This window comes from Galleria mellonella, unplaced genomic scaffold (assembly GCF_026898425.1).
Source record: "Galleria mellonella isolate WM207_F2 unplaced genomic scaffold, CSIRO_AGI_GalMel_v1 utg65, whole genome shotgun sequence".
Classification (NCBI taxonomy): Eukaryota; Metazoa; Arthropoda; class Insecta; order Lepidoptera; family Pyralidae; genus Galleria; species Galleria mellonella.
This window is the reverse complement of record NW_026442138.1, coordinates 8,298,996-8,324,623: the sequence shown is the minus strand read 5'-3', so window position 1 is coordinate 8,324,623 and position 25,628 is coordinate 8,298,996. Positions and strand designations below refer to the sequence as shown.

At 32.1% G+C, this 25,628-nt stretch overlaps 3 protein-coding genes and 1 long non-coding RNA gene across 4 annotated transcripts in view; 1 reads left to right on the top strand and 3 right to left on the bottom strand.

Annotated features, from left to right (window-relative positions):
* Positions 1–15: 15 nt before the first annotated feature.
* On the bottom strand, positions 16–3,882 carry LOC113519789 (1,5-anhydro-D-fructose reductase-like). The gene is made up of 7 exons (XM_031913113.2): positions 3,317–3,882; positions 3,073–3,175; positions 2,765–2,932; positions 1,850–2,053; positions 1,157–1,407; positions 671–821; positions 16–405 (listed from the first exon to the last, which is right to left on the bottom strand). The coding sequence occupies exons 2-7, from the start codon at positions 3,142–3,144 to the stop codon at positions 244–246; spliced, it is 1,008 nt and encodes a 335-aa protein (XP_031768973.2). The 5' UTR covers positions 3,145–3,175; positions 3,317–3,882; the 3' UTR covers positions 16–243.
* A 164-nt stretch (positions 3,883–4,046) lies between these two features.
* On the top strand, positions 4,047–25,527 carry LOC113519796 (N-alpha-acetyltransferase 40). Its single transcript, XM_026905007.3, has 5 exons — positions 4,047–4,194; positions 4,392–4,648; positions 5,455–5,613; positions 19,608–19,766; positions 24,442–25,527. Exons 1-5 carry the CDS (start codon positions 4,189–4,191, stop codon positions 24,611–24,613), a joined length of 753 nt encoding a protein of 250 aa, XP_026760808.1. The 5' UTR covers positions 4,047–4,188; the 3' UTR covers positions 24,614–25,527.
* On the bottom strand, positions 6,814–17,887 carry LOC128201992 (UDP-glucosyltransferase 2-like). Its single transcript, XM_052900726.1, has 7 exons — positions 17,728–17,887; positions 17,304–17,531; positions 15,819–16,286; positions 15,200–15,370; positions 11,857–12,088; positions 9,961–10,180; positions 6,814–8,628 (listed from the first exon to the last, which is right to left on the bottom strand). The coding sequence occupies exons 2-7, from the start codon at positions 17,475–17,477 to the stop codon at positions 8,274–8,276; spliced, it is 1,620 nt and encodes a 539-aa protein (XP_052756686.1). The 5' UTR covers positions 17,478–17,531; positions 17,728–17,887; the 3' UTR covers positions 6,814–8,273.
* Positions 21,109–25,628, bottom strand: part of LOC128201994 (uncharacterized) — a 124,764-nt gene continuing 120,244 nt past the window's right edge. The window contains exon 3 of the long non-coding RNA XR_008253555.1: positions 21,109–22,003. This is a non-coding gene — a long non-coding RNA (uncharacterized LOC128201994). The remainder of the gene's footprint in view (positions 22,004–25,628) is intronic.

Sequence of the window (25,628 nt, the reverse complement as noted above, 5' to 3'; positions counted from 1 at the left end):
TTTTAGTCATTTCAAATTTATTATAAATTCAAAACTTACATAACATTGTAGCCTAAAATAAAGCACAATAACATTTTTTTAAATCAGTTGAACTGATCAATTTTAAAGCTAAGCAGTTCCGCTAGTCTTGAGACCATAATTGTTGCATAATATATCTAATATGAATTATTAATTTATTCAGAGGTAGTGATTAAACTAGAGGTAGTGACTAGAATATTGAATAAACTTCAGCTGGTCTAAACTTTAATCTTTATCATCAGACAACTTAAATGGGTATTCTGGATGATTTTCGACACCTTTCCAAAATAGGAAGTTAAATATACGTCCCTTTTCACCTTTATCTAACTTCTTCATGCTGTTCATTTCTTCTGGTGTCAATTCAAAATCGTATATGTCCATATTCTCCTAAAACATGTGAAAGCTTATTTAAAATACACAACTGATAATGCAAATAAAAAAAATTACGTTTAATATGAGATTGCCAACAATTTTGTTTTATATGAATCTACAGTTGTTTTACAATTATTATTTATAGAATAGTATATTACGAGTAGAAGTTGGTATACTGCATGCATACTGTATATGGAAAATTTTAATGAATATAGGGTATTATAAAATAATAGCAGAACCCAGAACAATTGTTTAAAAGTGGACTAAATAATAAAGGTACCTTTAGTCTATTTTCACTGGTACTCTTAGGAATAACAGTAATTTTCTGTTTGACGAGAAAGTGAAGTAATATTTGCGCAGTTGTTTTACCATGGTGATCAGCAATAGCTTTCACTTCAGGATGTCCCAGTAAGTCAGGAAATGTATCGGGACTGAAATCACGAAAAAAAATAATTAAATTACACCTGCTACTAAATTTTTGCTGTTGTATTGTATATTATAAGAAAATTCTGGGTCTATACTCCGCTAGTAGATATGTTTTCGTTTATTATTTCATAATTTCGTATAATTATCAAGATGTTCGATAAATTCAATCTGGTAACAGAAATGTTTGTAAACTGTTTCCTCATACACTATAATAACAAACTAAAATATAAAGTACAACAGTCAAACTGATAATTTCTGGGTTTCTCACTCGAATATTTTTTGAGATTTTTACTTTGGTAGGTAGATATGATAATAATATATACATCAATAAGTAACATACCTATAATTGTATTTGTTGACAAAATGATCCTTGGCTCCAGGGCTACCCAGTGGCGCATAAGCTGTAACGATTATATCATTTTCTTCACAGAACTTTCGGAGTTTTAACTGTTGGAAATATGCATGTAGCTCCACTTGCAGCACTTGAGGCTTTATTGTTGCCTCTTTTATGATTTTTGCTATTTGAATCTCATTGAAGTTTGATAATCCTAAGTTGTGTATAAGTCCTTCTTTCTGGCATTCCTCCATTTTCTACTAATATAAAATTGTATAAGTATTTAATTATAATAGAAAAAGAAACATTGTGTTCATGATTATTGTATTTCCAACAATGTTCATTTACCACCAATTGTTATTCATTTACAAACAATATAACCGAAATTATACTCTAACGATTTTTTTATTATATTTTTCTCTAAACTCACATAGACTCCCTATGTGGCAGAAGACCAAGGTGAGACAGAATACGGACAGAAGAACTTGTACAATAACATTAATTTAAAAAATCAAATAATCTGTTTACCTGACATGTATCAAAACCTACAAAAATTTAGTAGTAACAAGTTATTAATTTGAAATAACCACATCGAGTATACAATGAACTAAAATGAGTTATGATTAGTTACTTTATTTATTTAGTTGGTTTACTGCTTTTTTTCATATTTGTAATTGTACTGATAATTAATTAACTCACTTTCCAGGTAGCAATGTGGTCTGTTTCCATATCTAATTCATATTCCCCTGTAGGTTTCACCAATGGGGTAAATTTTTCAGGGTCACAGTGAAAACCAAATGAAACATGTATTAAATACAAGTCCACATAATCTAATTGTAACATTTTTAGTTGTAGCTCCAAAAACTTCTTCACATCAGAAGCTCTATTTCCAACATGAGGTAGCTAAAATAGCATTATTTTTAGTCAATATTTAAAAGTTAGAATTTTTTTATGCAATTTAGAATGCCAAACAAACTGACGGCCCATCTGATGGAAAGGGTAACCGTCGCCTATAGACATGAGCAGTACCACCATGGATATAAAAAAGTATACTGTTTTGCACATGATACCCCCCATATGTTGCCATTCCTGAGGACTTGGGTGATTTCTTATTAATGGATGATAATGAAATGGTAACCCTGTCTGTGCTATTGGTATACACAGACAGGGCACCAGTGGAATATGATTGGTGAAAATGAAAAGACAGGTCAGTTAGCCCATTGTGACAATTTCAATGATAAATTAGTCACATTCATTTCCAGAAGAACTGCGTGGAGGTCAACTTAATAGGGTATATTGATAGCAATGAGGACTAACCTCCCCATTATTAGCAATCCCCCCCCCAGACTCAGGTATTATTCCTCTGTACCCTGTACATTCACTGCCATATCCCACTCTTCAAGTAGCCATGTAAACACGAATGGAACAGAAGTGTTCAAGCAAACGACTTTTGTACAAAGTCTCCATCTAGTAAAATTTGTGTACATTTTCATTATTTTTTTAATATCACATAGTATATAGTACAAAAGCCTAAACATTTACATTTTATTTTTATAGGTACACTGGTATATATTTATAATGTCGGTACAACTAGATATAATGTCTATACATTACCTTAGTAGTTATAAAAATATCTTTTCTTGTTCCTTTCCCATCATTTAGCCATTTTTTAATAGCATTACCAATAGCTTGTTCATTATTATAATTGAATGCTGTATCAATATGTCTATATCCTAACTCCAATGCATTATACACGACATTTTCTATTACATCAGGGGGCGCCTGAAAGTTTTTTTTTTTTTATTGTTGTATTGTTGGTAAATTTTCTATGGTATAAAATTTCAGTTTTTGCGTTAATACGCGAATAACCAAAACATTAGGATATATATTTACTGTTCCTTTGCAATTTAGTAAATACCTACCTGCCAAGTTCCCAAACCCAAAGTGGGCATTAAGTCTTTTGTTTGTGAAAGTATAGCGTATTTCATAATCATGATCTTAGAATGAAAACAACGTACTGGAAATCTGAAAATAAAGGGCACACAAATATCCCAGTTTATCAACTTCACTAGTAGCTAGGCCACACATGAAAAATTGGAATCAAGCCAATACACATCACAACATCAGAATAACAATATTAAGATAAATATTTTGTGTTACGTTTACATTTAATATTTTAGAAAATCAGGCAGGTAGATAGGTTATTCCGAAGCAATGGGAATCTATCAATTCTTCATACGAGCTATTGATTTTTCCAATTTTCGTTGACATAATACCGAACGAAAATTTAAAATTCGCGCCGTTATTTTTTTTTATTTATTTTCCTCAAAGCTAAGCAAAGGCACTATTTATACTGTTATGAACTCAAATAAATTACTATCTAGTACCTACGTACTTCTATGAGCATTTAGATTTACGTTATAGTATATAGACGTAATATCCAGATTTATTTTCTTATTTTTTTCATAATTCGTCAGCATTCTAACAATAAATAAAGTAAAAATCCATTTTCACTTCACTTTTACGGATAAATAGCCCAATACGATTCATTTTGTTTATGTATGCATCTAACGCAGTCATCTAAGCAATACATTACATACAATACAATACATACATTCTTGTGAATCTTTATTCTTTAAATATACTCGAGATGTGTATACCGTTTACGAAGGTGTAATTTAATTAATTTACCCATAGACTTAGAATAGTATTCCATATTATTTGTTTATAATTATAATTTGTTTCCATTTAGTAATATGTTAACTGTCAAAAGTCTCATGCCTAGCTTGATTGGTTAAAAAGTAAATAGTAACGAGTTAAAATACTATGAACCAATCATATCTAATCCATTAAATATGTCAAATGAATGTTAAAACCCAAAAAAATTAAGAAAATAAAATTTCCCGCCTACTTTCTACAAACAACATATTGAATTATTTTTTTACTAAAAAAAAATAATAATATACAGTTAAACCATATGATTTGATCTAGTTTATAACATAATTTCTATTTTCTTCAATTAAACACAAAATTGAAAAATGGGTGTAAGTACACTTGTTAATTTATTTCCATTTATTTTATATACATTAAGAACGAAGTTAAATTTACGAAATAATAATCTATTGTATTTATCTTCGTTCTTAATATATATAAAAATGTAAATAAACAAATATGATTTTTATCTATTAAATATTTGTACGTACAAATCTGTTATTTATTTATAAAACACATAAATTTTTAGAAAAAGTCTAGTATTTCTATAAATAAAAGTAAAGAAAAACGTCAAGCTAGGAAGCTAGAACAACGTCGCATAGCGGATGCCATGTCACAGGTTACTAGTGCAAATAAAATTGAGGATTTAGCAGCCCTGTGCAAAGAGCTTCTTGTATACCAAACAAAAGACTTACAAGTGGAGATGCTCATACAACGTGTGAACCAACTAGACAAAAATGTTCTCAATTGGGCAATAGACCTCACTGAGAGGAATATGAAGAAATTGTAAGTAAACATTTTGCTAATAAACCAATGGTATCCACTGACCACCAATTAAACTGACTTTTTCATTATTGTTTCATCCTAAACTGATACTCTGTCATTTTATATATATCATTTGCATAAACGAGGGTGCTATTTTATTTACATCCATTAAAAAACTATATATCTCTGTTCTAACAATAACATTTCATTGAACATTGATCCTATCAATTAACTCTGTTATTCATAAAAATCTCATAAGTCTATTTTAGGTATTGAAGTATTTTCTCATTTTGTGCTAATTTCTCAATTTGACAGTGACTTCAAAAATTAAAATAGTTTTACAGGTTTTAGATTTTATTAATAAGGTAATATATATGGTATGAGCAATAATTACACTTTTCGTAAATAAACTACTGTATTAACTTTGTCTGTGTAGTCCTGACATAAAATAGGGTTCTCCTTCCTTTTCTGTGAGTGTTGTAAGAGAAGACTAAAGGAACTTAATGGCAGCAGTGCACTTGAAGCCTAACTGCATTTGCCAACTTGCCAGCCAAGCATAACAACTGCTGACAAAACTCCCCTTATGAGGAAGAATTATAATCAGCTGGATAAAAAGGCTGACATGACGATTAACTTTTACATTTGTGTTGTATGTTTTATGTTTTGTAAGAGATAGGCATTCCAAGAATCATTGAAGTCATAATTTAGGTAATAAATTAATATATTTTACTTAAATGATCATGTTAATTTCTGACTTATAAAAAATAAACTGTTAATTTTCCACTTCCTGTAATGTAATAAATTTTTAAGGTTTTATCTGTTTGTAGATATGAAACCTGTGCCTGGGGCTGGAATAAAGAGCGTAAAGTTGAAGAAATGACTGATGATTCAGCATGGTATATCATTGCTAAAGAGAAAAATGGAACACTTCTTGCTTTTTCACACTTCAGATTTGACATGGACTATGGAGAACCAGTTCTTTACTGGTGAGTTCTTATTCACTTTCTTTATACAACTTGTATACTTGAAACATACCTAAGTCATCCACCAAAATGTAAATGAGTATAGAATATGATTGCATTTATAGGGGTTTACGAGGTTTGTCCGGAAAGTACGTATAAAAGTTTTTTAAAAATTTTATTTTACAATTATTCAGGTAAATCAATTTTATCCCCTTCAAAGTACTCCCCCTGTGACATAATGCACTTGTGCCAACGCCGTTTCCACTGTGAGAAGGCTCCTTGAAAGTCCTCTGGTTGTAGGTTTCTCAGCTGCCCCGTCGTAGCTTTTTTTATCTCATTTATGTCCCCCAAATGCCGCCCCCGAAGTACCAATTTGGTTTTTGGGAACAAGAAGAAGTCACACGGGGCCAAATCCGGCGAATAGGGGGTGTTCGGTCACCGTAATGGAATTTTTACTCAAAAACTCACGGACAACAAGAGAGGTGTGGGCAGGGGCATTGTCGTGGTGAAGAATCCAACGCCCCTCTCGCGCCAATTCTGGACGAACTCGTGCCACACGAGCTTTGAGGCGTCTGAGCACATCGACGTAGAATTTTCCATCAACTGTCTGGCCTGGAGGGACGAATTCTTGATGGACAATCCCCCGAACATCGAAAAAAACAATCAACATTGTCTCGGCCCTCTCTGAATCTTTTTAGCCACTTGTGGACGGTTGGTTCCTTCACAGCATCATCCCCATAAACTGTTCTGAGATCGGCAAAAATTTCACGGCCATTCTTGCCGAGTTTCGAGAGAAACTTGATTACGACGCGCTGCTCTTCAACGGAAGCGGGCTCCATGCCGACGGGGTTTCGTTAAGAGGTAACTTCACAGATGGCGTGACAAGCCAGTTCGCACCGCACGGCGGTCAGACCAGAACTGAAGCATTGTTAGGGACATAAGGAAGGGGTCCTGCGCTTACCTGGCCTCCCCACTCCTCTTTCTCGCATTCCAGAACACTTTTATACGAACTTTCCGGACAGACCTCGTATTGTGAAATGTTAGGCTGAGGCTCTTCATTACAGCACACTTAGTAATCTTACTGCTATCAGTAACTATTATTAACAGTTAGCTATGTATCTATATAGATAATGTTTACTGCTTTTTATTGAGTGGGTTTAATTTTTTTTTTTTAATTCTCTCAATTCTTAACTCAATTTATAGAAAAAATAATAACAAACTTAATAATATTAGATTTTTTTTAAAATCTGTGGTTTGGTGATAAACAGTCATACTTATTTTAACAGAAAAATACCCTCTTATTTATAAAAATATGTGGTAAGTAAATTCTCTATTTGAAAGACAATGAAAAAACATTCTAAAAATTAAAATAGGTTTATAGGATATTTTAATTTTTATAAGAGGATTAAAGTTTATTTTATTTACCAGTGAAATTCTTATATTTATGATTAAAACACAAAATATTTTAATTGTGTTTTAAGCTTCAAATACACATTTATTTTTATGGTAAATATCTTTCATTGGGTATAATTTTGTATCTAATCTATTATAAAGATTACAAAATTTTCCATATCTAATTAAATATCAACTAGTCCCTTGCATCTCTCTTATTAGGTCTTATGTTTATATAAACTTGTACAATGAAAGGAACTTATGTAGCTCATAACCTGCTATGCTATTCTGTAAAACTTGAGGAATTTCATGTATGGACTGGTTCACAATATTATGTAACAAACAATATAGACAATGGTTATTACTTTTAAGATTACATTGTATAGAAGTGAAATTGAATATGAAATGTCAGAATCAGATATAATCTTAACAATACCATTATGAAATTCAGTTTTGATTAACATACCAGATCATAAACCATTAAATAGTGTAAGAAAAAGTAGTAGAGTGCAAAATTCTTTAAAAGACAAGTATAATAATAACATATAACAACACAAAAATAATCATGTTTAACTATTTCAAACATTGCCTAATTCTTTTTTATAATTGTAATCATTCTATATAATTATAACATCTTCATCTAGTATTTTATCTCACACTGGGCATTTAAATACACATAGAAGTAAATATTATTGATCAATGATATATTATATATGGTCATAGTATGCATAATAAATTAACGATTTTTAAAAAGACCTAACATTATAGAAGCCTCATCACTTTCAGTCAAAATAATGCCACCACATTCCTATTTGTGACTAGTCCTCCACCGTGAAAACATATCCACATGCTCCAACACATGTCTACTTGTAGTGATAAGGCTTCAAAGATGTTAATTCTAATGTTGATGAATATAAACAAACCTGCACCAGTCAGTCAGCTAGTAAGATAGACTTATGCAAAGTAACTACCATAGTTATAAAGTTGTATGTTTATTGAATGGCGTGCATGAGAAGTTGTTTGAAGTCAGAACCACCCATAATAGTTTTATATTTACACATACATCTAATTAAAATTAACCAGTGACTGCATGGTGAACAGGGCAACAGATCAAATGAAAGACACTTTGTGACTATTAGATATGGTATTTTTTAATATACTAAATGCTGACTTTGTAAGTCAAAGATATTTATACTGTGCATTGCATAATTAAATAACCAGTATTTACACATGTAATCATGTAGGTAAGTTATAATAATATAATACAATTATGCTAATTATTATGTACATGGTCAATTGGCTTTTATTTTGTACTTCCACAACAGACACAGAAATACACTAATATTTCTCCTGAATAGCCTCTTTTCAAACACAAGTTTTTCTTTAGGCCACCATGTTATGCACCTAGTACAGATATATCTGAATAGTTTGTGAAGTATAAATATTGTCATTAATGCTACAGCTAAACTAAGGGCTACTACATCTAATAATAAGTATTCTGCGGATGACAAATCGAGTGCGGGTGATCGTAGGTGGGCAGCGCCTTTATGTCGTAGAACATACTCGATCCAGTAGATGCCCGTCTCCAGTGGCGGTAGTGGTCGGTCGAGGAATACATCCCTCAGTTTTAAAGCATTCTCTTTGTATCTGAAATAATATTTTTTATCATTTGTTGTTTTCAGCTTCAGCATAATAAAATTACCTTTATTTTTTTTATAGAATTAAAAAATTATGTCGTAAAGCGTCTTTAACATCTCATTGTGTGTTAGATTAGTGTTTATTTATAACTTATTGCTAATTGATAGCCAATCTATGTGATACCCACTATCTCCATTTCCCATGAACATGGGATTTACGCCAAGACCCTTGGGGGATAGGTTAGAGAAACTACTGGGCTTAAAAATCTGAAATGTGCAAAATTTCAGGTCTTTCTGTCTAAATTCAGCACTTTAATCTGCATTGATTATACACGACTCTTTATCGTTGTAATATCGCTAAAATAAGAAATTACAATTGTCTTGACGGAACTGTGAAGTATGCGTTCATAATATACCTACCAATGTAGTGTACCATGATAATACTACTATATTGTGAGTGTTCGTTAAATGTTATTTTACCTAAAGTACAACTATAAATTATACCAACGTAATAAAGACATTAAACAGATTGTGCTTTAATCTCTGAAGCTACTGAAAAATACCAAACAAAAAATTATCAGTTTAGACGTACCAGAGACAGATACCGACCCCAAAAGTTCAATCGTAATATCTGTAGTAATATGTAACTGTCATTAATGGACTAGGAATTTTTATAATAGCGGCTTTGCCTTTGTTTATACTAATAGGTACTTTATAAGATAATTTTAATTAGAGACCTATGACCGCTTCAAAGAATCATATCCTTTTAATAAATGTCGTTGAACTATAATGGACGATTTACGTACGATTTAAAAAACGTAATGTACCTACTTAATGAGCTAAATTATTATTCTTTGACACTTAAAAGTATATATATATGTTACCTTTTACACGCGACTTTATCCTCGTGATCAGAATAATGTTTATTGCTATTATTTATATCGTATTTACTCACGTTTTAAATATGGGAATTCCCGCCTAGTTTCGAACTTAATAGAAACATTTAATATATAACAAAAAGTAACCTATCGCCTTTCCCATCTTAAATATAAAATTTCATGATGATTGATTAGGCCATTAAAACAAAGTAACAAACAAACACACTTTCTCATTTATAATATTAACGGGGATCAGATAACACTGCTCCTATAATATGGTACTGCTCCTGTCTATAGGCGACGGTGACCACTTTCCATCAGGTGGGCCGTCAGCTTGTTTGCCATTCTAAGTTGTATAAAAAAAAATATACGTCACTTTGCATGAAATATAAATATCATTATTTTAAATTATATTTTGGTACTTAATTAATAGTAAGTATATCCGACTGAGGTTTACTACTTACTTCGGATTCCTTAATAATTGATGTAAAGCACTTCTCCACGTTTGTGAAGTGCTATCTCGGAGCATGACAGTGAGTGCCACACCTCGATCATTCATTGCACGCGCGTTTAGCGCCTGGTCGGCATACAACGGCACTGAAAGCATCGGCACTCCGCACGCCACCGCCTCTTGGGTGCCTAGTAACCCCCCATGTGATATAAACAACTTTATATTCGGGTGACCTGCAACAATGTTTATTGTTTCAAATAAATTTATTGACCAAAAGAAAATATAGTACAAAGGCGGACTTAATGTTAGTCTCAAACATGCTTGGAAATGTGAGCATTATTTTGACAATCTTCTTCGAGATAAATCAAAATTGCCGTACTGGCCGTAATATGCGGGCTGCGGCCGGCAAAAGTTGTATGAAAATCCATATCTGTCGTGTTTTGCGGCCAGATAAATTACTATGTAAACTCATATCTGTCCTGTAATTTAAAAATGGAGTGACCTTTTACCTCGAAACATGGCTACCAAGGAGGTAACTAATAAAAGGTTTTATTTAAATTTCGAACTGGCTTGCAAATAGCTGTTTATTGAAAAAAAAACAAAGGAAGGCCGGGAATCATCATTATCATCATATCGCCCTTCAACTGTCCATTGCTGAACATACGCCTCTCCCTTGGGAGTTTTGCCAGTAGTTGCCATGCTTGGCAGGCGGATTGGTAACCGCAGGCTTTAAAGATGTTTTAAGAGGGACGTTACCCTCGCTCTCCCTTAGTCGCCTCTTACGACACAAACGGAAAAGGTAAGGGTGGCCTATTCTATGCCAGGATCACACGGCATAAATTTAAAAATTACCAAAGCCTACCTACGGTACCCCTCAATAGGAAGAGGCCTATGTTCAGCAATGGACAGTCAACGGTTGATATGATGATGATGATGATAAAGTTACATGATGACAGTACATAAAACCGGGGGAAAGGGATTGTTAGTAATCAGGTTAAACAGCCCCATTGCTAGCATATTACACCCTATCAGATCGACCTCTATGCCGTTCCCCCTGGAAATCATGGTGGTTAATTTTTGTTCAATTGTTCGATACGGGCAAAATGACCTGCCTTCATTCTCACCTATCATCCTTCACTGGTGCCCCACCAGCGTATACCGATAGCGCAAGCGGGGTTACCATTCCATCGTCACCCATTAAAAAAAGCATACCATATACTGGTATGGTTTACACCGTCAAACAATTTATGACTTTTCAAGACGTCACCAGTCGACAAAAAGTATCTTATGTCCAGTCATCTCCATCATGAGCATATTTATTTTTACTGTACGTGCATTGCATACTACTTGCCATCATATTTTATGAATAAATTCGAATGTATAATTTGATATTTTCCAAACTGTGTGTTAAACTTGCATAAATCTTAGACTTATGACCCCAATATACTTGATAAGAGAAGAAAAGATATTTCAGTTAGTTCCTATCGAACTAACAACATATTTTCTTAGCGACAATGTGTAATATAATCGTCTTGTTTTAAATGTAATTTTCTTGGTAATTATCGAAAAAAAAAATAAGTATCTTAGACTAATATAATTGATGTTTATTTTTTTTTTTTCTTATTTTTTTTTAATATAGCACGATATGAGGCTACACCATCATAAGCGAACATCGAGATTATAGGGTTCATGAATGGGATCAAACGAAAAGAGAATGATTTATTCTCAACGGTTGACCGCACTATGCCGACTAACTAAGTGCTAACATGAAAATAGTTGAAATAATGATATTGCTGAACTTCTCCTCCCACAAATTCCATACAAAAATCTTTGAAAAAAAAGCTAGCTGCTAAAGTATCTTTATTTAATGATTGTTATTATTCCTTGATATTTTATTAGCGATACTTACATAATGTAGCGAATTGAGGAATCCAATCCATTGCATAAACATTATCTGGTACTGTGAGATTCCTAGCCAACATTCCCCTATTCATTTTAACGAGTACCATTTGGTTCAACTCCGATAAAACCTCGAATATTTGTGATAATTTCTGACTTGGTATAGTCTCAATTCTCGACATAGATCCAAAACTCCAGTAAATTACTCCCTCCGTAGATAAGTCCAAAAATTTTTTCAATTCCTGTACAGATAAATTTCAATACATAAATATTAAATACGTAAAATGATTACGTCATTTACGTATTTAATATTTATTACCAATAACTTAACTAAATTAATAACAAATATGGTACATTTATATCAAAGTACTTATATCATAGTATAAAAAGAAAAATACTATGTTTCATTATTAATAATAATGGTCAGACCAGATTATTTTTAATTTGTCATATTAATCGAAATAATGCACGAGAAAAAAACAAGACAACAATGTCAATTTTCTGTAAGGTCTATAGAATGGACCTCTCGATATATTTTGCTAATATGTCAGTTACATCAAGCTCATTGCTAAATGAACTCGTATTAATCATGATTTTGCTGGATGGACCGTAGATTGTCGAAAAAACAAGTTTATATGTTATATATTTTAAATAACCATTCATAGATATAATTTAGTTTACTTCAATAAAAATTGTATGACAGGTAGAGAATGCTACTAAGCATTAAGTCCGCTTTTTTTTACCAAATTTTCTTTTGGTCAATAAAGTTATTTAAATAAATAAAATCCTTATATTACGACTGCGTTCATGTGTTCGTCGATGAATTTGTATGGAAACTTGAGTTTTTCAAACCATCTACTAGAAGCACCAGCTATGTTTTCAATATCAAATATTGTAAACATACTAAATGTAAATCTCTCTCCTCTATCTAGATCAATATACTGCATTTAAAAATTTATAAATAATACCAAATGCAAAATATAGGTTTGAGAAGATCCAAAAAAAGTGAATAGATTGAACAAAATTAAAGGAGAAGTAAGGCGAGGCAATCTCATCATGTGATGAAAACAGTATACTGTTTTTTAGGAGGCAATCGATGGTATTGGTCGTATCCAAATTTAATTAACAAATCAATTTTTGATGAATGAAGCATAATAAAACATGAAAACCTAAATTTAAAATGACCTACTTTGTTTGGTGTCAGATTTTAAAATATAATTTTAAATTTTAGATTGCGAAAATGTATATGGGTCACTGATTGTTTACTTGTTGTTTTACGTGAAAACTACAATTTGATACGACAGTTTGATCCATTTGACACTATCTGTTGTGTCGTGTAGGTCTTAGGTCCTAGGTCGACGAGATAGTCGGATTCCCTACTGCAATTTAATATAGGTTAATAAGCCTCAGTCACAAACTTCGATAGTTCTATTGTTTCATGCATTGTCCCTATTTTGTTAATTACGAAATAACACTCGTGCACAAATTAGTTTTTGATTTTAGTCAGTAGGTGCTTTTTTTCTTTTAATAATATTTTTGATATTTGATTTTGAGATTACTTTAGGTAAACAGTTTAATAAGTCATAATAATTTTATTATTAAAAAGATTAAATCATGTCTATATATATAACGGGAAATTAACGACTCACTGTGTTTTGCCGTTTCCGCCAATTGATGTATATACATGGTATTAAATAATGAACATAAGATTAAATCATGATTTATGTAAGATTAAACAGGATATCATCGTTAATGATTACTTTTTTTTTATTACAAATATGAATATATCTCATTATGTTTAACTATTTATTGTTATTTTAGATATTCGTTAATTTAGTTTTAGATATTTAGATTTTTATACATTCCTATACGCGAAAGTTTGTAAGGATGTTTGTAACACTTTCACTCGAATACTACTGAACGGATTTGGATTAAATTTTGGTACAGAGGTAAGTTATGTCGTAAATTAGGACATGGGATACTTTATGTACTAATTAATATAAAAACTAGCAAAGAAAAAGTTCCAAACTAAACTCTACTAAATCATCACGCTCATATATATAATTTTTAAATGTGTTAATTAAGCCTTCCATTCGATTGCCCAACACCGCACCATTAAGATAATATTTTTTTAGTTTATGACTTTGTCCTCTGGAAGGCATCACATTCAATTTATGTCACATATAACCAGCGGCTGATCATGGCATTTCCAAGGATATCTCATTTATCAACTTATGATAAATAGTTTAGAAGTTATGAGAGGACACAAACACCAAATAACAGTCAAAATCTGAACTCTCCTTTTTGTTTCATCGTAGTCAAGTAAATAGAAAATGTAAAAACTACATATTAAAGTCAATTATTGCAATTAACAGTTTATCTTTCGCAAAAAAAGAAATTATAAAATGACTCCAAAATTGTCTTCTCTACAAAAAAGAAACAATCATGTGTAGGTATTATAATATGTAACTTATCGAGATTGGCCACGTGTCTACTCCATAATACGGATATCATTAATTTATTAAATATTTCACACGTTGATTAGCGACAGATTAGTGTTATTTCGCGTTTTTAAATAAGAATAAGTTTACATGTGGTAATATTAAAATATTTAGGTATTATTTATTAATTAGGATATTTTTATATCTTAATTTATTTGTCAACTATATAATTAGTAAAATAATCAGCAGTCTTAACAAACAAACGATGGGTTAAACGATAATTCAAGTATCTGAATAGTTTTATAAACAATATTTTTTTTATACTATATACTTCTCAGTAATTAAATGAATTATTATTGAATTGATAACAGGCCGTAAAGTATATCATTCTTGTACTTGGAAAGAAAAAGTATGATATTCCAATAGAGTTCTGTAGGAAATGGGACTCAAAACTCTTATAATTTCTTTGTCTTTGTGCCAGTCTTACATCTAACAATTTGTACAGATTGTACCTCATATTATTTGATCAGTAATCAAACGTTTGAATAATTGATAATAGTATTTAATTTACCGGCATATGTATAACGAACTGTGTATATTAATGTTCATTAATTCAGTGTGAATTTACTGTTTTCAAATTTTATTGGATTTTATCAATGTTGGTGGCTTTATGAGTTGTAGATATCTTAAAACAGTCTCCTTAAATAGAACCAGATAAGTTCATGTAAGTAAGATTAAATGCGATATTAATTCGATACTACAAACACAATGAAAGCATACAAGGCTTTAGATTTTTTTTACATTTATACAAGCAATTTCTTTAATCTTCGTTTCATTTCCTTCATAACTTATGAAACAAATAATTATTGATAGCATAAATATGTTTTTTATAAAAAATATTCTTTCACTTACATTGGACAATGTTTGAGAATCGTCTAAATGCAAACCTCCTACTTCAACTAAAGTAGGTACCAAAGGGCGAACTTCATTAATGCTGAAGTGGCTGTTAGATAATACTAGACTGTAATTTTGTGCTAGAGTTTCTAATTTAGGTCCAGGTCCAAAAAGACGATCAGCGATTACCTGAAATATACAATGTTATATTAAAATCCGTTCATATTTATATGTCACACTATTTCGCCTTAATTTTTAACATAATAATTATTTCTCATTCATATAAAAAAAGACATACATCAAAACTATTTTAACAATACCTGTGAAGTACGAGGTGATTGAAAATTAATCTAAACCCATTTGATTCAAAGTGGTAACCATCGCCTATAGATATGATCAACATAACATGTATGTTGATCATATTTCATTTCATGTTTTATATATCCTAAATCCACTATACGTTATCTGTAGTAATGTCTCTGATTGTCAGAGATCGCGCTATCTTACCATTCAGACAGAATCACAAAAACGTGCGCATCACATTGATACGGCAGAAACAAATAAATGGCCTTAACTTAATCTTTGATAGAATAAATAATAATAATTAAAAATAATAAATATAAATATAAACATGTACCTGTGAAGGAACTTGCGATTTGTGTTTGTACAAAATTTTTGCCCAAAGTACTGCTATTGTATTCACAAATCTTTCAATAACATTCATTCGCTGGCCGTAAGACATCATGTAAGCTGGTACGTAAGCTGTTGCCTCTGGATTACCAAGTTGTTCATTCACCCAGGGTAAAGGTACACTTGAAAGAAGACCCACAACAGGAGCTTGAAACCTTTGACCCAAGGGAAGGAAACATTCACTACCAAACACTTCAACAATGATCATGTCGTATGTCACCTTCGAACTGAGCAACGATTTAACAGCCGGTATACGAGAAACAACGTCACACGCGTTAACACATTCCTCCATAATCTGTTCTAGATTTCTAACAAAATCGGGTTTTAAAGATTGTTCTTGTTTGGTAAGATTGTTGGTTATTTCCGGTATAGTACCGGCCAGACTTATCTCTTCCACGTTAGGTGGTGGATTTTTCTGAAAAGGAAACATTTTTATTTAAATTTCTTACAAAAACACTTACTCTTTCTTCAAATTGTTATAATTAATACATGACCAGTTATGTTGTTTTATTATAATAATTCGTGGAAAAATAATTAGTGTTTGTTTTTTTAATAATATCAACATATATTTAATGTCCCAGCAAGTGCCAACAATCATGATTGTGAGTATACTGACAAAAATTATGTAACAATTGTCTTTAAGGAAATGTAAAAAATGCCTTAAATTTTTTTTTATACCGCTAAGGTGGCAAACAACTATATGACCCACCTAAGCGGTTACCATAGCCTGTAAATGCCTGTGATACTAGGGGCAATTTTACGACACTATGAAGGCAATCAAAAAATTAATATAGTTTCATTGGTTTCTAGAAAATGTGTTCATAAGGGTGTCCATTTCGTCTTATAAATTTCATTGAACTACTATTTGAAATGACTTATTTTTAATGTAGTCTCGTCAAAAAAATTTTTCAACCTATTTTTATTACATACTTTATTGTATGGATAAATTTGTTCTTTTTTTTTTTTGACAATTTCATGAAAATCTGATTTAAACGATACTGTTACTAGTTCTTATTACTGTTTAATGCTACTAATAGTTTTATATTTCTACTGACAGATTTCATATACAACTAGCTCATATTAACGTTGTTGTATAACAGGACTAAAGTTCTGTAACAAATTTAGATTACGAATACATCTTGAACAAACAAACGACAGTGTCGGTTTTCTCCAATCGAATACTTAGTGAAAGTTATTATTTTTATATTTGAACGTAACAGTTAAATTCTATAAATATAATACACTATTACTTCACCATATTTTTATTACAATTTTAAACTCTGTTTACATCGGATCTTTTCTCTAAAAATAAATAAAGTTTGTTTAAGTCATGGCAGTTTGAAAGATACAATTATTAAAGCTTTGAATTTGAAATTAATAGGTTAAAAATTTGAAGAAAGTACACAGTACACAAAAATACGTGGATACATACCATCGGAAAATGCGTAATAACTGTTACTTGATGTTGCCGTCTAACTAATTCTTCCACTATTTTACCATACATGGCGTAATGACTCCTTGTGTTAGTTGGCAAAATGGCGAGCAGACGAGCGGCATGGCTCGCCGCAACACATGTCGCCACCAGCCAGAGCAGCTGCGCCTGCATCTTCGCCACCCGGTATAGTTTGCGCCCACAGATGAAGTGGACACGACAAGCGACCTGCGATACGAGACGCGCTGTGGTCTGATAAGAGGAGACGTCACCTCGCGACCGCCAGATCAAACAAGTGCCACCAGTGTTTTTTACATACTAACTACTATCAACATGCGGACGATGCTCATTATCTATTCTTAAACAGTGTATTTTTTTCTTTTATATTCAACACAAAAAATAATTATAAAATAAATATTCTTACCAATTAACATGTAGTCTTGATCCTATCTCTAGCCAATACTCTATTTTTTTTTTTATTTGAGACCTATTAATTACATATACCGTCTACATATAATACTTCTTAATGTTATTAAAAATCTACTCCATAGGTACATTGTAATCGTATCGCGACTTTCAAACGATCAAGCCAAAAATAAATATAATTGCTCACAATCTCAAGGACGGCTTTTAACGAGTGTTTTATATAATAAAATAATCAAGAACACTATATGTAGCGTAATATTTTAAGTTGCAAACGACTGATCATGTTCTGACTTCGAGTAGATTACTGCCTTCTGTATTTACTTGTACTAAGTAGCTGGATAATAAATAAAAACGTCCTAACGAACGTCGTAACTGTACATGTTTAGCACATTGTAAACATAAAAACATTTCAAGTCAGCTTGAAATGACTACTTTTATTTATGATAAAAACTGGAGAAAAGGCTCCCTTTGTTACTTCATTAGCAATGATATTAAAGTAATAAAGCGAATGTTGATTCTTGTCTGGAGTGCTTATCTTACCTATGTATTTATTTTGTTTAAAAATAGTAATGATAAATTTATCTTCTATATACAATTAATTGATTGGTTTGGTTGATGTTTTTGATGTGGTATTTAGTGTGTTAAAAGTGCGTTACTTTGACGTTTACAGAATAAGATAAAAGCAAGGATCATCAAGAATACAATATAGTGGTTTATCTTATGCAGATTAAATACTATAAAAGATAAAATATAAATATTTACTTAAGGAAGGGCACCTCGTTTTAAATACTATCACTACAAAAGTTCGTCTCATATCATATTCGGTCATTACAACATCCGGTCCAGATGGACCAATGAAAAATATTAACTCGTGCGTAAATAATTCAAAATACATATACGCGAGCGTATTCACGGATACTGCGCGTACCTATACCTATTACTATAATAAAATTGTAAATGACATCAGTTCATATCAATACAAAATGATAAATATGAACCCATGTCGCCTACTTGTTGTTAAGTTTGATAATTTATCTATCTACTCGTATATACAAAAACATGCCTCATTCATCATCGCCAATATAAGTAAAGAATTTCCTCCTTACAGAAAACCTCTAAGACCTCGTTCACACTACGCTGGTCCGGAAAGCCGGAAGTAGTAATGAATGGTCCGCCAATAAAAGCGACTTCAGTCATAAACACACTCATACTGATAAACTACGAGATGTTCTAGTTGTTTCGAACATACCTTACATTGTAAATATTGAGTGTTTACATATAGATTTTGTTTCGCAAAGGAAACGGCAACTTCGATCGTTCCAAATTAAAAATGGGATCTAGACGGGAGTAAACTCTATCGTTTGCGAAAATAGATGAAATTGGATGTAATCGCGTAACTTAGTGGCGAATAAAAATTCAAACGTATTATATATCTACCTATATATATATATATATATATATATATATATATATATACACACACACACACACACACACACACACACACACACACTATATATCCACCTGTAAAAAGCTACATTACCAGCAAATAACATAAGCTATATACTATTTTGGAAAATTCTATATACCTGTATGAGTCAGATCGCCAGTAAATAACAAAGAAATAAAAATTTTCCCCTTTATAATATTGGTTTAGTTTACAATTTTAAAGCTTAATAGGAACACAGGTTTATTTATATAAACGGCAGGAAATATAAATTGAACCAACTTTCATATGTTTCTTATAGATGGAGTAATGTAGTAATTTTTCACATGCAAATGGCGACAGTAATTTCTTTACCATACCTATATTAATACATATTACATTACAGTTGCAATAATAACGCAGTATATAAGGTTAAATTGTCTTATCCCCAGTTACGAAGTACAAGTGGAAGCAGCTGGCCGGCGGCGCGGTCTCGGGCAGCGTGTTCTCTGCGTGCTGGAGAAGTTGGCGCGCGTCACACGCATGCGGTTCGTGCGCCTCACCGCACTCACACACAACCCTTCCGCGTACGCTTTCTTCAAAGCCTGCGGGTTCGTTTCTCACATCTTTATGTATTACATGCATAGAAAATATAAGAATTAATTGTTAAGAATTAAGTAATCTTTATTCAAATAAACTAGATTATCATCATCATCATCATCATTTCAGCCGTCAACTGTACACTGCTAAATATAGGTTACCCCTATAGATTACCATAAATTTAGTCAAAACTACTTTTAAATCGCCCATTTATGACACTGCTGCACTGTTGTTTGCAGAATGTTAGTAACTGTTGAGAAAACCCTACAAGAAACGCAACGCAATAATAATTACTATTAATTAAAAAAATTATTTCACGAAAAACAATGATGAGTTTTTTAATAAGTGCGAGTAAATTATGTATTTTATAAAGAGTACCTAATTAATTAATTGTTAGTTTGTCCAATCTCACTAGTTCTATTATGAAATTGGCGCAATTAACCATTTTATTTTGCTGCCCTGGTAATATAATCCAATGTTCAGTCTGTATGTATGTCACTTTCTCTATATTGTTTGCATATACTGCATAAAAGAACAGCAATCTTAATTATATTAAAAAAAAGAAGACGAGCAGAAAATTCTAGTGACAGAGTTCACTGCTGTTTCTTCGTGTGATAAATTCTTATATACCTAATCATTTTTTTAGGTATCAATAGTAGCGCCATTTATTATTTCTAAATTGTCTAATATCTTTCAAGCCAAAACCAATACACACAAAATTTCCTTGAAATCGGTTAAGGCGCTTCAAAGATTAGCATGTACGAAATGTGGTTGTGGTTCTTATATATTAAATTTATTATATGTCCATATAATAAATAAGATATACAGTTATGCCAACTGCTTATTGTGGTAACAGTCCATCATTATAGCGCAAATTAAAAAGGAATTAAATATTTAAATAGTTTATTTAGAGAAAACACCATATGTTACGTAAACAGAATTTATAGCCTGGTTTATTTTTGGTTCATTAATTAATTATGGAAATAAAAAAAATTGTAATACAGTAGAGCGTCGATTATCCAAACTCACCCACACGTGTAGTCATGCTGCCCTCCCCTCATAAAGTAGCCAAAATGATGAAAACATATCAACAGCTTCTTCAAGCTTTTACGTGCCTAAATCTGACGTGCTATGTTTTGAAGCTCAAAATTAAAGCGATCAGTATCAGATAACTGTTTTGAAAAAAGTGCATAACTTAGCTAAAAAGGGTGGGTTTGCTTAAACACACAAAAATTAAAGATTTTCTGAAACATGAATACTATAAATTATGCACATTCTTGAAAATTTACATAAGAATATACAACATAATAATACGTAAAAAGAAAACACCTTATCGTTTATAAGAAATAATACGAATAAAATGTACGAGGTTTGTCCGGAAAGTACGTATAAAAGTTTTTTAAAAATTTTATTTTACAATTATTCAGGTAAATCAATTTTATCCCCTTCAAAGTACTCCCCCTGTGACATAATGCACTTGTGCCAACGCCGTTTCCACTGTGAGAAGGCTCCTTGAAAGTCCTCTGGTTGTAGGTTTCTCAGCTGCCCCGTCGTAGCTTTTTTTATCTCATTTATGTCCCCCAAATGCCGCCCCCGAAGTACCAATTTGGTTTTTGGGAACAAGAAGAAGTCACACGGGGCCAAATCCGGCGAATAGGGGGGGGTGTTCGGTCACCGTAATGGAATTTTTACTCAAAAACTCACGGACAACAAGAGAGGTGTGGGCAGGGGCATTGTCGTGGTGAAGAATCCAACGCCCCTCTCGCGCCAATTCTGGACGAACTCGTGCCACACGAGCTTTGAGGCGTCTGAGCACATCGACGTAGAATTTTCCATCAACTGTCTGGCCTGGAGGGACGAATTCTTGATGGACAATCCCCCGAACATCGAACTCTTTCTCGGCCCTCTCTGAATCTTTTTAGCCACTTGTGGACGGTTGGTTCCTTCACAGCATCATCCCCATAAACTGTTCTGAGATCGGCAAAAATTTCACGGCCATTCTTGCCGAGTTTCGAGAGAAACTTGATTACGACGCGCTGCTCTTCAACGGAAGCGGGCTCCATGCCGACGGGGTTTCGTTAAGAGGTAACTTCACAGATGGCGTGACAAGCCAGTTCGCACCGCACGGCGGTCAGACCAGAACTGAAGCATTGTTAGGGACATAAGGAAGGGGTCCTGCGCTTACCTGGCCTCCCCACTCCTCTTTCTCGCATTCCAGAACACTTTTATACGAACTTTCCGGACAGACCTCGTATACTATAAACATTGTTTAGTTGTTATTGGCAACTAAACTTAGGTATATAGTTCGATTATCCGTATAAATCCGCTTTCCGAACACCTGTCCTCTGATTATTTCGAATAATCAACGCTCTACTGTACTTTCTGAATTTAAAACACTGACTAGATAAAAATTTCACGTCCTAGTTTCTCAAGCTAAAGTTGAATACGATTCCACGACGTTTTACTATTAATTATGAACCGGATAGATCCGAATTACTTTATCACATTACCCTTCTTTTACTAACTCTACGCATTATTTCATATACTGATAACCCAAGTATGTTTACACATAATTTGCAAGTCTGTACTACTCTCATGTGTCTGTCTCTACTGTTTATTCAAGAAATACATTTTAATTGGCAAGTGGAATTAAATCGTTTTTAAGTAGCATTTGTCTTGTAATACCTCTCGCATCATTCTTTAGGATATTTTTTATGCCACTAAGGTGGCAAACAAACATAAGACTACCTGATGGTAAGCGGTTATTTATTGTATTTTTTATTTTCATACATATATCCTTTTTAACTAATTAATCTGTGGAATGAGGTCATTTATCACTATTGTTTATACATTTATTTAATATTATTTACAAAACACGCAAATGTTAATATAGGCCGTCATTATGGAACACCACAGATATGCCTGTGATACCTATGAGATATTACTGCGTTGGTCCTCATGAGAAAAGAGCTTTTATTTCTTACGTCAGGGATTACACTAGTTTTTTTTCCTTTAGACTATAACAGAAATGCATGCATGGATAATTCCTACGCACACGAGTCACCTAATAGGCATTATATAGTAAATACATTATTATACTTTCGTACTCCGATAAACGAGTTCATGCAAATGAAATTACCAACCCAGATATTAATACTTATTTCAACCGTTTTCAAAATAGCGCCGTATGACGCTATATTTTTTATGCATCTTCGTCCATTTCCAAATTGATTTTAATCGATAAGATTTACTCTCGTGTTATGTATTGTTATGTATTTACTGTCGTGTCGTGTTCGTCTTAGAATTTCTTTTATTGATTTTTGTAGGAGATAATCTTTTCTATCCCGTCTATCTAACTCACTGTACCTATTCTAAATATGTACCTATATATAAGATCATTTTTAAGTTCCTAAAACTATCGAAGAATTAGTTTATTTTGTTATGAAAGATATAATAAATTTTAAGTGCAATAGCAGTGAATGTTCAATCCTATCAATGTAACTTCGTTATCTGTACCTATCCTCTACATAGTATGTATTTGTTACTAACAGGAATACATACCTACGCATAATTAAAACAAATCTTGTATTTGTAATTAACGCAGTGTTATTTTCATGTGATTTGATATATCTACTTATACAGCCACGTGGACTAAAAACTATAATATTTTATTACCACGGCGAAACACTATAAAGCCCATAGATTATAATAACCAACGTTTAAAATGTCATACAGTTACAACTTATGTTGTTGTTCATATAAATTGTGTATCTGTCGATACGTAAAATATCAAAATTTATCTAGTACGCATACTGGACAAGACCTATGTCTGCACATATATAAGAAATATTTAAGAAAAATATGAAGCGTCTTTATAAAAACAATAGAAGACAAAATAATATTTTTTGGAATTTTTGACCATCTGTTTGTATGTACAGCATCATGCAAAAACTATAGTATTTTTAAAGATTTTACTTAAAATCTGATGTATATTTTATCTTGATACGCCGATCTAGAAGTGATTATCTTTACGTACTTCTAAAATCTACGCGTGCATAATAGCGGGCAAAAGCTAGTATGGTACGTAAAGTTCTTCGGTTATATGATAAACTTTTAAACTTTTATCTATCTCGTACTGCGATACTCAGTCACCATTCAAGCGTTGTTTTGATATAACGACAGCCTAAAGATGTATGTATAATAGTTACTGAGTTTACTGGCAAATCACATTCGCTATCCAATTTCCAATGTCTTTTTGTCTTCTTAAATTTTAATTAGGTCTTATCTCGGTCTTTAATAAAAATAAAATAAATAAAACCAATTTTAAAAATTATACATTTAATTTTTTTTTGTTACGCCAATTGTAAATTGATTTCCGATATATAGTAACTTGGTAGTCACGATTTCTAGCAATTTTTATATATGTTATCTACAATTACATATAAAGTACGTGCACTTTCCTTATATTCCTTCTTTGATGTTTTTATTGTGTACTTATCTAAAATCACAATTTTATTGTTATAAGAAACTATTCAAGATTTACTAAAAAATAAAAAACATGACTGTGCTAGACAGATGGATGCAACATTTTGCCTTATAAAATTTATTTCTTTTTAACATATACTAAAAATATATGCCTTGTAGTACATATTAATCATTTAACTAACAGCAACATGTCACCCACAGGTATAGTTTAGACGAGACGAGCCCGCCTATAGAGGAAGCAGCTCACTATGAGATCCTGAGCAAAGCGATCGATACCAATGACAGCCAAAAGGACGAGGAAACTTCACAAACAGAAAAGTGCCCACTCAGCGACGGCATGAAAGCGGTGTCGGTCAACACTCAACAATCATAGCGTACGAAACGTGTAATGTGCAGGAGAATGACAAAAGACATTTTAATTAGAACACTGTAAGAAAGTTGATGATGTATAACTTAGTTCGTACTCATAGCTCCTAGATGTCTTTTTACAGATAAATACTCTTTATTGTTCTCTCTAAATAGTTACAGTAGTAAACTAGCTTTTTAGTTTTTTTGCTAAGTTTACTACTTCAAATGTAGCCTTATTGCATACGAAAGAACTGGACGCCCGACGCAGCTTCTTTTATTCTGTGTCATGCACCATTTCCTTTTCCGTTCAGGCTGGAACTATATAATAGCCTATAGAACTCGCTACCACCTTCTATATGGAGTGCCCGGTCTTTAGCTTGGTTTAATGGACAAGTCAAATCGCATTTTCCTTCACTGTAATTACTCTATTCCTTTCTTCTGTAATATTATACGGGGTCCATCATATTTCCTTTTTTATGCTATGTATATATATCTTATTGTTATAATAAGTAGTTTTATAAATATGTATTTAATATTTTTTGCAATATATGTTTTTGTATTTTATGCACATAAAAATCATTAATTCACTCTTCCGCCATCTACCCATTTCTATATGTTCTCCTTTAACTAAAGGTTGTCAGTAAGAGATTGCCCTAGCGATAAGACCGCCTCTTGTACCTTTATGCTACTGTATTTCACTTGAATTGTTTAATTGTCATTGCATATTTTTATGTTTCTGGTGCAATAAAGAGTATAATAAATCAATAAATAAAATAATGCATACTGTAGCAATAATGTATTTATCGATACATATCGATATTCATGTTCCACTTGTCCCTAAATTTATTTTAATTTGAAACTTGAACGAATGGTTACGTTATAGACCAACTACAACTAGATAATTTGTTAAATTAAAATATCAAACTGAATTTTAGCTTTTTATTAAAGCCTGGCATAGAATCCATCCATCCATATAATAGTATAAGTACATAGTTGTAAAGACAATAATATAATGAAATTTCTTATTATTATATGCATGA

What these genes read in the sequence shown, in the direction of transcription:
- LOC113519789 (XM_031913113.2), bottom strand. Translation starts at nt 3,144, where the DNA reads ATGATTATGAAATACGCTATACTTTCACAAACAAAAGACTTAATGCCC. An exon ending in ATATTTTTATAACTACTAAG is followed by an intron (nt 2,054 to 2,764) that starts GTAATGTATAGA and finishes ATGCTATTTTAG; the next exon opens with CTACCTCATGTTGGAAATAG. An exon ending in CCAGTGAAAATAGACTAAAG is followed by an intron (nt 406 to 670) that starts GTACCTTTATTA and finishes CACATGTTTTAG; the next exon opens with GAGAATATGGACATATACGA.
- LOC128201992 (XM_052900726.1), bottom strand. Translation starts at nt 17,477, where the DNA reads ATGCAGGCGCAGCTGCTCTGGCTGGTGGCGACATGTGTTGCGGCGAGC. An exon ending in TTATTACGCATTTTCCGATG is followed by an intron (nt 16,287 to 17,303) that starts GTATGTATCCAC and finishes TTTCCTTTTCAG; the next exon opens with AAAAATCCACCACCTAACGT. An exon ending in ATTCTCAAACATTGTCCAAT is followed by an intron (nt 12,089 to 15,199) that starts GTAAGTGAAAGA and finishes TTATCTGTACAG; the next exon opens with GAATTGAAAAAATTTTTGGA.
- LOC113519796 (XM_026905007.3), top strand. An exon ending in GAGAGGAATATGAAGAAATT is followed by an intron (nt 4,649 to 5,454) that starts GTAAGTAAACAT and finishes ATCTGTTTGTAG; the next exon opens with ATATGAAACCTGTGCCTGGG. An exon ending in GCTTTCTTCAAAGCCTGCGG is followed by an intron (nt 19,767 to 24,441) that starts GTTCGTTTCTCA and finishes TGTCACCCACAG; the next exon opens with GTATAGTTTAGACGAGACGA.